General features: G+C 40.1%; 1 protein-coding gene and 1 pseudogene across 3 annotated transcripts; one reads left to right on the top strand and one right to left on the bottom strand.

Moving 5' to 3' along the window:
- Window positions 1-1,770: 1,770 nt before the first annotated feature.
- Window positions 1,771-9,844, bottom strand: LOC112280687 (protein NEDD1). 3 transcript variants are annotated; one of them, XM_024516486.3, is made up of 12 exons: window positions 9,443-9,844; window positions 8,144-9,182; window positions 6,440-6,552; window positions 5,983-6,243; window positions 5,788-5,892; window positions 5,351-5,416; window positions 4,768-4,989; window positions 3,913-4,530; window positions 3,463-3,593; window positions 2,807-3,254; window positions 2,452-2,658; window positions 1,771-2,231 (listed from the first exon to the last, which is right to left on the bottom strand). In XM_024516486.3, the coding sequence occupies exons 2-12, from the start codon at window positions 8,289-8,291 to the stop codon at window positions 2,124-2,126; spliced, it is 2,427 nt and encodes an 808-aa protein (XP_024372254.1). In that variant the 5' UTR covers window positions 8,292-9,182; window positions 9,443-9,844; the 3' UTR covers window positions 1,771-2,123. The 3 variants fall into 3 exon arrangements, with proteins under 3 accessions (XP_024372254.1, XP_024372253.1, XP_090104655.1); XM_024516485.3 differs by having other exon boundaries at window positions 3,463-3,605; XM_090248529.1 differs by having other exon boundaries at window positions 3,463-3,605; window positions 9,355-9,844.
- Window positions 9,845-9,952: 108 nt separating this feature from the next.
- On the top strand, window positions 9,953-11,208 carry LOC141045148 (ent-kaurene synthase CPS/KS, chloroplastic pseudogene; annotated as a pseudogene).
- The last annotated feature ends 1,053 nt before the right edge of the window (window positions 11,209-12,261 follow it).

The following is a 12,261-nucleotide window of genomic DNA, read 5'->3' on the forward strand; positions in this document are numbered from 1 at the left end:
CAATGTTATGATCGTAAAATAGATCTTCAAGAGAAATATATATTTTTTCTAAATAGATGGAAAAATAAAACATACTTAATACTATGATCTAAGAAGAGACTCTTAATGTTTAATGATACTATTATGGTATATACTATACATGGTGGAATGCCAAATGTGTTTATTGAAATTAGCAATAAAGACTTTAATAATAGTCAAATAACAAGATGGTCTTCTTATCCTAAAATGGGACATTTCTCATGATTAAAATAACTTATCAATAACATATATGCAAAACATAGAACAAAATTTGTTGCTAATATCATTTGACAAATCTTACACTTCATTAATTTATGAAGCAATTTGACTACTCTTTCTTGAACTTGTTGCCTAGAAGAAGAAGTAATGTAATAGATGCTCATACTACTTTAGGAAATAGAAGTAAAGAGAAGTAAGTGCAAGTATAATAAAAACATATTAAGAATTTAATATCTTCATTAATAAACTTAAAAAGAAATTCCAAGATGCAAGTTTTTTCTTAAATCTTTTATAGATATATTGCATACATATTGAAATTTTATTATTAAATTTCTTACTACTACAAAGTTGCATTCGAAACAACTTACAACTTGATTCTTGGGCCATAAGCCCTACAAATCCTAAGAAACTTCTACAAGACATTTATTGTAACTACAAGCCATTTGCAATCTTATCAACACCCCCCTTATATTCCAATCTTGGTTCAAGACTCTTTAGTCTCTTAATATTTGACAAATATTGTTTTGATTTATTACTATCTTATAACTTTTTCTTCTCTTTTTTTACTTTCTCCCTTCTTTAGTCACACATGAATAAATTGTTTTTTGAGTTTTTCCAAGATTCATGTTCTTCACATTTGTATAAGAACAATACTCTTCTCACTTACAAAAATCTCCTCTTGAAAGATAAGCTCTCACTTGCTCTTATGAATGTCAACACCCATGTTGCCAAGCTTTTTTCTTATTTCACTTTGTTCATGAATGTTTACTTTTCAATAGAATTCATTGCCCTTGCCTCAAGACCCTTCTTTTATTATAATTGCCAAATCAACTATTCACAATACCACAAGAAAGCAAAGAATAAGACTCATAAAGAAAAGCACACAAGACAAACAAGAAACATGTAAGATAACAAACCCAATGCAAGCAAAACTCTTACATGGACACATTAATATACCAAGATGAACTTCTTTTTCAAAAAACACTCTTTAGTTCTGCACCAATTCAAAGACATTTCAAAAACACAGCACAAGAAAAGCACCAAGCTAGCTACAAAACAATAGAAAGTCTACAGTTGACTTCTCATTTATCATCCTTTGATGCAGCACGTATTGGTTCTTCAGTTGCTGCTCCTGCATAAGACTTGAAGGATGACTTCTCTTAGGAAAAGACACAAGAGGCCTTCCAAAACAAGTTCTTTAACCTATTCATTTTTAATTTATCATTTAGTAAACTTTCAACTTTAAAACTAGAGCCACTTTACATAACAAGTATCTTTGGGATAAATAAAAATTGAGTAGCTTCCAACCTAATATTCAAATCGCAAATGTAAGGAGCAACAATCAATGAAGAAAACTGTTTCATATTGATAATGCTCAAAAAATAAAAAGCTACAGTTCCTCATTTTAAAGAAACCCACTAGTTCATGCGTATCATCATATTCTATATTTGACACAACAAAACTCTCATGACTATTATCATGCAAAAATTACAGAAATAATAAAAACAAAATAAAATACTTCAATTGTTCTCCTTTCATAGTTCTCACATTGACTTCCTTGGTCTTTAGAAAATAATGAACGTGTACATTTTGGAAACTCTGATAACTCCAAATTACGTATCGTTTCCCAACAACAAATGTACTGGAGTCCAGATGAAAGTGCGCGCTCTAAATTCAGTAAATTTGGGACACTTCTTAGCAATCTAAGATCTCATGCCTTTGAGCAAGTTACGCTCAAAGGAACATAATGAATACAATGGAAAATCCTCTCCTATACATTCGTACCGTGAAGGATACAAGAGGTTTAGGCATACACGAAACTCTCTCAAATCTAAAGCTCGCTAGTCAGTTGACTTGATGTTCGGGTCGTGCCGTATAATCTACGTTTAGTAAAGATCACGTAGCTGTTGATTTTCCCTACGAAGGGCTTTGACCTCCTCAACGAGCTCCGCCTGCTTTTCTAAAAATGAATCCATCATGCTACTCATTTCCATCTGCAGTAACGAAATGTTTAGCCTCCACAAATTAGAAGAAAAGTGATCGACAAGTAGCTTCGGACCAAACTTGAAAACAATACAACCCAAATTGAGAAGTCAATGGCAAACAGCATAAGACTATACAGATGGCACTGAACTAACTTAACTAAGCCAATGCGAGTGATTTTGTGACTAATGAAGCTAGGAGCCCCTCCTTTGAACAGAACTCGTGAGTCACCTGTTGGATATGGAACTGTCGAAGTAGCTCCAAATGAACATTCTGAACCTCTTCATGAATTGCTCGTTGGACGGCACCAAGGCTTTCTTCTAGACCTCTTTGCACCAGCTGCAGAGCGAAACCCGTAGTTCCTATCCCATGCTGTTGTTGGTGTTGCTCAAGTGGAGTTTGAGCTCTTTGCACGCTACCATGACCATGACCATGACCCTGCCAAAGGCAAACAAAGTTAAACCGAGCGGAAGTGTCAGGAACTTTCGTAGCAACATATGCCCCCCAACTCCGAACAAAACTAAAATCTTCCAGATTGCTCTGTGACAACTTGGGTTGTGATACAATTGGGATGGATTTTACGTACGTTTGATGTAGGTGGTGTGGGCCCAATAGAACCAGCTGCATCTGACCTTAATGCATAGCCATTCTCCAAGTCTTTTCCATCAGAACTTCCAGAGACCCCGCCACTGTCCTCTCTTCTTTCCAACCCTGGCTTCTTTTGCTTTGGCGACCCTGAATCAACAGCAGACCTTGGAAAGGACCCAGGAAGGGCTCGTGATAAGCTTGAGTTAAGATCTCGTGCCTCGAAAGACATTAACTTCCTGTTTGCAGCTAGAGTTCCAGCTTCAAAATCGCTCGCTGGCACCATGGCTGGCTGATGACCCACGCCATTCGTTAGAGGTGAAGACGAGTCTTGTTCAAGAGATCTAAGCAACGGAATATCACCCTTTGTAGAAGATGATTGTTTATTATCTGCAGAAGCTGCTAGTGAATCAAAACGGGATGATGGAAGTCCTGTAGTTGATGCAAACCTGCACCACCCGCAACCAACACATCAAATAATACTCAATACACAAATTACGAAAGAATGATAGGGGAAAACAAACTTAGAAAATTACAAATCACTACACACACACACACACGCGATATCCTTGCAATGGCGAGCTCACAAACGGAATAATCACCAAAAAGTTATACAACTCAATTGAGACATCCAGATATTTGACAAAACAGGCAAACCTAGACATTGTTGGTTGTCTCAAGCCGCCTCTTTCCAAAGGTTCACCACCCCATGCCTCAGGGGGTGTTAACGATGGAGATCGATCCAACCTACTGGATATTCCAGGAGGAGGAGTAACTGACATTCTTCCCTGTAAATCATCCTGCCAATCCGTTACAGACATCAAAACACAAAACAAATAACCTACCAGACGAGTATAAAAAGAGAAAGAACCTCGTCCGCATTTAATAAACAAGGAGAATATGGCATGAGCGCAAGTAAACATTTCAAAAACTACAACAAAAAGAAGATCTGCAACGAAAGAAAATCACCCAAAAGGCAAACGAGGGACCTACACACTGCATCAGAATAAGCATCAAATAAGATGAATAAAATTTTACTACATCCAGGAAGTGATTTGAGCTATTGCAAAAGTGTTGAAAGTCAGCTGTAATGGTAACGAGATGCACCTGGCGTGATCCTAGGGAGGACCTGCGTGAAACACTTGAATCACGAGATTCACGCGACTCCCGTACATCCTCCTTCACATCCTCAATGTTAGGAAACCGCCGGACTAATGGAGTTCCCCAGGTTGTTTTTCTTCTATTGTCCCCATCAAGAGCTGCCATATCCCTGTTAAACTCATCTCCAGCAACCCCACCTTCCCAATAACCTGTAACTGATGGCGTAATGGGCTGTACATCAACAAGAGGTGAAAAAACCTCCATGTCATCTTTACCAGAGATGAGTGCATTCATCCGAGGGGTTTGATGTCTAGACATTGGACCATTTCCCCATGCACGCATAGAAGAATAAGGTGTAACATCTCCTCCTGCTGACTTTGGCCTTGAGATACCCGAATGCCCACCGATAGCTGAAGCAGGTTCCTGGCTTGAAAACGAATTAATACGATTACTAGGTTTACTAGGTGGAGCACCGGATGTTATCCGCCCCCTGGTGCCAGCAGGAAGTGGATCTGGCATTATGACAGATTCTTCATTACTATCACCTAAAAGAGCTGTCTCTCCAGATCTTGTATCTTTGACAGTGGTTGGATTCGAACGTTGCCAACTCAAACTTGTTACTGCCTGCACAAATGAGAAATTAGGTCCGAAATTATTGAGTAAAATGAGGAGGAGATTACGTAGGAATTTGTATTTGATACATCCTGCTAAACAATGAAGAGAAATTGCAAAGATTAAAAACACATGTAATACATCTATTATTCTCAGGCCTGTAATATAGATAACATCCGTCAACGAGAGTCTCACAACTTGAGATTTCCTCCATCTACAGCCAAGACCCAAAAATGCATTTCTATTTACCTCGGAAGCACTGTAAGCTCGCAGGATTGTGAAGGGTTGGGGCCGACCACGCACATCATAGAACACAACCCGACCACTATTGGTACCAGCTGCCAATGTGTTGCCATCATCTCTAAAAGCCAAGGATGCAAAAGGAGCTTCATATGGTACACAGTACACAGGCTTTTTTACACCAGGATCATATGTATATAATTTCTTATCCAGTCCAGCACTTACAATCATCTGGCAACACAAATTACATGAAAATTACAAAGTATTGCACATAACCAATCCATAGTACCTACCACCAGATGCTTGAATTAATACTGGTGCAAAGAAAATAGCAATGTGTAAATAGATAATATCTAAATTCCAAATATTTTGCACGTCCACTTGTGGCAGATGCTGGATCCTAGGTAAACCCTAAGTCATGTATAAAAATAAATTAACTGTTGTTAAGTTGAATAGTTGTTGTTGAGACATATATGATTGAGTGAAGTTTAAGAATCAAGCGTCTAAACTTAGGTCTAGGTTCTTTCCAAGCGAGTGTTCAAAAATCTAGTCTTAGTTAAAAACAGGTGTACTTAGAGTACGTAAAAGAAACCTTGTCAGATGTAGGTGAGAAACAGAGTCCTGTGGTAGGTGCTGAGTGCTGCTTCAGCCAAGACAACTGCAGCAAACAATAACTATCATTAAAATTCGATATCAATCTCGCTCATGTTCAAAGAAAGATGTTAACTCCTACACAAGTCATAAGAGGTCAACGTCTTGAGAAGGATAAGTCCTTCCAAGTATCAAGAATGTTAAAAACTGCAAGGCAAGTACGAATATTATTTAGTTCCCTTAAAAATGATATCAGATTTCCGTCCAAGTAGTGGTAACAAAGCCGAAAATTCTGTGGAACTCAAAGCATTCAAATCCTTGGAGAAAAATTCTCAAGGACTCTGAAGAAAACGGCAGCTCCAAGACACACGGTCACGAGAAATATCCAAAACTCAACTTAAAATAAAGAGTATAGAGAAAATACAAAAATTGACCTGCCTTGGGACTACGTGAAGTGGTATCCCACAAATGGACAGTACCGTCATCACCAGCAGTCAGTAGCAAATGTCTACTCAATCGGGAGTACTCCATAACTCTGAGAACCTGCTTAAATGAAAACCAAGTGATGTCATAAAGATTGCTTCTCGAATCGTTTTGAATACGTGAACTATGACTAATCGCATTTGCTCACACCTGATTATTAGGATCTTTGAGCTCTGCTGCCCGGGTGCCTGATGCAAGGTTGTGTATAATCAAGTCACCCTTCATGCTGATGGAAGCCAAGTGCTCATCCTTACAGTTGTACATAACACCAGTGATAGTGTCGGTGTGACCCTTCAACCACTTGATGCATCTCCTCCTTTGTAGATCCCATACACGGACAACCTTACCAGTTCCTCCTGAACCAAGATACCGAGATCCTTTACTGCTGAAACAAATTCCTAGAATAGATTCCTGCAACAGATACAAATGCGATTACTCCCCCAAACCCATTTCTTCACCACAAACTTCGCCGAAAGTCTCTTTCTGCTGAGAAAAACTGTCATAGCATGCCATAGGTTCCAGGAAGCATCAATAACAATGTCCCTTCGATTCCTAGTATGCATGCACTAGTTCTGTAACACTAGTTCTGTAACACTTGAGCACTTACATCGATATTGTCATCCGCTTCTCCACCAGGCTGAGGCACAACACCTATGCTGTGACCATTCTTCATCCACAGCGAAATCTTGCAGTCTTCTCCAGCACTCGCAACCACCAAGTCTGAAGAAAGAATGATTCAGAAATGTCCAAAAGTTGCAATAGGAAACAAATTCCAATCATATCAATAGTTAAGACGACTATTTCCGCTAGTTGCTTTTATCACTTTTCTAAACTATTCTTAATATGCAGAGGACCGGCTGAAACTGTGCAAATCTTATAAACAGCCGACAAAGGTCTTACTTCAATCGTCTTCTCTGAAAGAAGAGTACAAAAAAACATGTCAAGATTCACTGGACGACGTCTTAGCAGAATTCTTATCGATGGGTCTCCAAATATCTCCTATAGACAATGAATTTCCGAACTCAGGAGATCGTGACACATATAATACCAACACTTTCTTCTGTCGAATGAAAAAGGACATTCCTTTCAAATTCGATCACATTCGATTCTTCCGAAGAACAGTCGAGGTGACCCACTTTAGCGACAAGCACATTATGATGAGGTTTGCATATGCAGTGAATGCAACCTTCAACAATATGTAAACAACGACTTCAACATTTAAACCATCAGTGACTGAAATGATTAAGTTCCAACAAGTTTCATGCTAACTATATAATTATCTAACATAAAAACTAGTATACGAAGAGATATCTAAGCTCAGCATATTTTGCAATAGGTACTACTTCACGAAAGATGACGGCCTCATGTTTGGTTCTGCAGACAAGAAAACTCTGGTGGCAAATAAATGAAAAGCCTATTTCCCATTCACACGCCAAGGAATAAGTAGAATTCTCTCGGATGCTGCGCAAGAGTACAATTTTCAGACACCATTCTGAGATGACAGTCACTCAATATCCTACTACACCAAATTCTGCCCACGATTGATTTTAACTCAAGTGCACGATGCAACTCATGAGTGCGAGCCTACTCTGTTCAAAACTACCGAATCTGCAAAGTCCAGCGTGTCCTCATCTCTATACTGTGTGTATTCCCGCAGATTAAACAATACTAGCAAGCTGAATGCAGAACTAGGCTGATTCAAAACCTCGCCATATTTTTTACCATACGTAGACATCTCGGCCAGAAGACAACGCGAGCAGCCTAATCTTGAGTAACTTGAGAAACTAAGGGACAAAAGTGGTGAATCCGCTACTTTACTAACGGAATTCTATCAGAGAGATATTAATTTACAATTGCAGAACTCTATCCAGCGCTCTTCTTTGGTATTTGCTGGCTGTCTAACCACGCGCATTCAAGATTGTGGCTACAGTCAGACAAACCTACAGTGAACACATTGCTTGCCTGTAGGCCGATCCATACCGCCTTGTCCGTTCACAACTGCACTTCCGATAACAGTAGAGCGGAGAAGGGCACTATTGCGGGAAACAAAAAAAAAAAAAAAAAAAAAAAAAATGCCTACTGCACTGCACTTCAAACAACGTACTTACACAAGCACAAGGTGCCTCGCCGCAGCAGCAAAGCCCTTACGTCTACGGCAGATTCTCCGTTTCAACCGTTAAACCCCTCAATACCAGACTCACGAAACCACCGAGCACTAGATCTGCATCCAAAACTGGGCTTCTTGATCTATGCATGAACTACTTTGTTTTAAGAAAAATAAAGACCACGGTGAGGGCAGGACGAAACTTACTGGTGTGGTTCCATCGCGCGCAATTGACGTGATAACCCGGAGAAGGAGTGTATTGGAACGTGCAGGGATCCCCTGTCTCAATAGACACGTCGAACAGCTTCACTGTTTCGCCTCCGCAAGCTGCCAGCAGCGACGTCCCTTGTGCCATTGTTCAATCCAAGTGTGAATCTAACCTCCACCGCCTGCTTGATTCCTGATCTCCTCTCCGACTTCCAACACCATCGTATTCCCAACGATCAAACCACCTTCCACCAACACCCCAATCCCGCTCAACAAAACCGCACGCAACAAATACTCAACTCCACCAGTTTCACCTATCCACCTACACATCACATTTCCACCATCGCAAACGTCAAGATCTCACGGTCCTCCGCGCCACGTTCGTGCGCTCTTCTCCTTCTTCTCCTCCTTCTTCTGCTTCTTCTTCTTCGTCTTCTTTTTCCCTCACACCTACAACCCTAACTTTCACGTCTCTGCTCCATTTTGAACAAGGTCTGTCCCGATGCATCGAAGTCCGCGAGGAGAGAGCAATGTGACCTGGGATCGGAACCCGGCGAGGAAGGGGAGACGGACTCCTCCTGTGTGGACGATCTCCTTCATCGCGAACTTCTTGTCAGCTGAAGCCTGGTCTCCATCTTCGTCTCTGCGCCAAGCTTTGAAAAGAAGAAGAAGAAAAATTGACCGCTCCTTCGAAAATGCCTTTTTATTTAACTCGCGCTCTACGGCGCCCTATCGCGGGGGTCTTCTACTTCTTCGTCTTTCCGCTTCCCTCCTCTTTTCTCCCGATCCCCCCTGCCTTTTGCTTTTTTCTGGCGCCTTTTTGCTTTTTCTCTTATTTCAATTCAAAAATTCCATGACTCGCGAGTCACTCCCACCAGGTTCCCGAGCCATGCAGAGTTCCCAATTCACGTTCGCTTGCTGGACTCAGGGTGAGCGGAGCTGGGAACGTTGCGTTCCCATGAAGATGACGTCATCAGACGAAGTTTGAAATGTTTTTGGATGATTTATTGTGGTTTCATTCATCCGAAATATTCGTGACCTGTTATCGGCTCATTTCTTTGTCATTATTTTCATGCGTGTCACAAAATTATAAAATATCAAGTTTAAAAGAGTAATATTCCCCTTTACATATTTAAAAATAAACTCTATTAATTTCTAAATTTATTTATTTCCAAAACTTCCGAAACTATTTTAATATATATATTAATTACTCTAGGGGAAATATCACAGATGCCTCTAAGATGTCCCAAAATATCAAGAACACCCCTGAATTCTTGATAATAGCAAAGCTACCCCTACATTTTGTGATAGTTGCAAAAATGTCCTTTTCACTGATAACCTATCTACTTCCAGTTTTTTTTAGTTTGAACTGGGGCGAGGAGCGGCACTTTTCTGCACTGCCTGCACTCCGCACCAATTAAAGGCCTCTCTTTACTGACATTTTCTCTTCTTCACTGCTGAGGCTCGGTGAGCACTAACGATCACTGGGACGGAACTCAACAAGGGATCAACTCCTTCCGCGACTCTCTCTCCCTGTCCCCTGTTCTCATTTGCATTCAATGAATTAGGAGCATTGATATTCTTTGTAGGCGGACTTCTATCCACAGACTCATGTCACAGATGGTAGTCCGCCAACAAAGGCTGGGAATATCCCGCTACTTTGAACGAGAAGTCAGACAGTGCCTACAATATGTATACTTGTGTGCCTTCTACCCATGAGAGACTTGAATTGGAGTGTGCACGGCTGACGTTTCACTTGAAACGTTTCAGTTGACGTTTCATCTTGTGATATTCGGACTCAACAATTGAAACTTTGACTTGAATTTATTCTTTGTCACGACTCTTTCTGCATGCAGATACTGGAAGGATTGTGGTATTGGCTGGGCCAGCAATTCAACTGTGCAGGACGTGGATGACACGGCGATGGCCTTCCGCCTTCTCCCCGCACACGGATTCGACGTCAAGGAAGACTGCTTCAGACAGTTTTTCAAAGATGGTGAATTCTTCCGCTTCGCCGGCTAGTCTAGCCAAGCCGTCACGCGAATGTTCAACCTCAGCCGAGCATCGCAAACGCTCTTCCCAGGGGAAACACTCCTTAAAAAGGCCAGAAGCTTTTCCAGTGGCTTTTTGAAAACTAAGCATGAAAACAATGAATGCTTCGTTAATTGGATACTCATAAAGGATCTAACGGGCGAGGTGGAGTACAATCTCACATTCCCCTGGTATGCTAGCCTTCATCGTCTTGAGCATCGCACCTACTTGGACCAATATGGTACTGATGATATCTGGATCGACAAGTCGCTCTGTAGAATCCGGCCGTCACCAACAAAGTGTTTCTCAAATTGGCCAAAGCAGAACTTCAACAAGATCTTCACAAGAAGGAGCTCGAGCATGTCATCAAATGGAATGATGGCTGCCAATTTAAAGACCTCGACTTTGCTAGACAGAAATCCGTGGAGTGCTACTTCGCAGGCGCTGCAATAATGTTTGAGCCCGAAATGGTGCAGACGAGGCTCGTTTGGGCACGCTGTTGCGTGCTCACCACCGTTCTAGACGACTACTTCGACGTTGGTACATCCGTGGAAGAGCTTCGGGTTTTTGTGCAGGCCGTGAGGACGTGGAATCCCAAGCTCATCAACGGGTTTGTCCTCCCTTGACTTGGAGCACTTTGCAGCTAAGGTTTAATCTGGATGGGCTGTGAGTTTGCAAGAAGAGAAAAAGGGGAGAGGATAAGTATACAAGAAGAGAAAAAGGGGAGAGGATAAACAGTACTTCTCCACTAGACTCTAAATACTGTAGCTATAGTATTTATTGTATTCTATAGTAAATATTGTGGAGAGGGCCGGCTATATTTAATGATCTCAACACTCCTCCTCGCTCATCATAATATTTACATAATATAAAATTTGTATAGAATTATGATCTATACTTTTTTGTGATCTTGTAAGATCAACAATTGTTGCCTCATTAAAACCTTATCTAAGAAAACCTTACTTTATTTAAGGACAAAACCATAGATGAAGGAAAAAGAGTACAACATCATTTTCTTTAATTATTTAAAAAGCTCATTAATTTTCTTATTCAAGAAGAGCAAGTCGTCGCATACCAATGCCATAAGTAAGTCGACAATGGTTGCTTAATGGGAGAGCTTTGGTGAAGAGATTAGCAAGTTTATTTGTAGATTCAATTTTCTTAATTATAGGTGCTTGATCAGTAATCAAGTCATGGATATAACTAAAATACTTTGGATCAATATGCTTTGTCTTATTGCCTTTAATGAAACCAACTTGCATTTGTGCAATACAAGCACTATTATCTTCATACAAGATAGTTGGAGAATCATCATATGAAAATCCACAGGTTGTTTGAATGAATTTATCAATTGATCGCAATCAAATACATTCTCGAGATGCTTCATGTAAGGCAATAATTTCTGCATGATTAGATGAAGTTGCGGTTATTATTTGTTTCACTAATTTCCATGATATTGCAGCTCCATGTCTTAAGAATACATATCATATTTGAGATTTAGTTGTTACAATATCAGATTTATATCCTGCATCACAATATCCAACCAATTTTGGATCTGCGGATTGTGTATAGTATAATCTCAAGTCTTCAGTACCTTTTTAATAATGTAATAACTGTTTGATGCCATTCCAATGTCGTAGTGTTGGACGTGCACTATGTCTTGCAAGAACACTAACTGCAAATGCAATATCTCGTCTTGTAGATGTAGTTAAATACAAAAGTGCTTCAACCACTAAAAGGTATGGATATTGGTCTCCCAATATTTCCACCTCCTCCTCGCATGGACGGTATAGATCATGACCATCACGACCACGTCCAACCATTGGTGTGGACAATAGATAAGCATCAATCATATTAAATCTTCGCAAGATTCGTCTAATATACGTTAGTTGGTAGAGAAAAATGCTACCATCTGTTAGATGCATAATCTGAAGACCAATGCAGAAAGTTATTTTTCCTAGCATTTTCATCTCAAATTCACGTATAAGTAGGTTTGTAGCTGTAATACATACAAATGTAGTGCCCACTAGGTTAAGATCACCAACATATATAGCGATGATCACAAATCCAATTTTATCTCATTTGAT

The sequence above is a fragment of the Physcomitrium patens genome, chromosome 3 (assembly GCF_059467195.1).
Source record: "Physcomitrium patens ecotype Gransden chromosome 3, ASM5946719v1, whole genome shotgun sequence".
Taxonomy (NCBI): domain Eukaryota; kingdom Viridiplantae; phylum Streptophyta; class Bryopsida; order Funariales; family Funariaceae; genus Physcomitrium; species Physcomitrium patens.

Bases quoted from the DNA above. Each gene is read 5' to 3' on its own strand.
- LOC112280687 (XM_024516485.3), bottom strand. From the start codon at position 8,291: ATGGCACAAGGGACGTCGCTGCTGGCAGCTTGCGGAGGCGAAACAGTG. The intron at 6,553-8,143 runs GTAAGTTTCGTC...TTCTTTCTTCAG, and splicing joins CGCGCGATGGAACCACACCA to ACTTGGTGGTTGCGAGTGCT. The intron at 5,893-5,982 runs GTGTGAGCAAAT...TCATTTAAGCAG, and splicing joins TCAAAGATCCTAATAATCAG to GTTCTCAGAGTTATGGAGTA.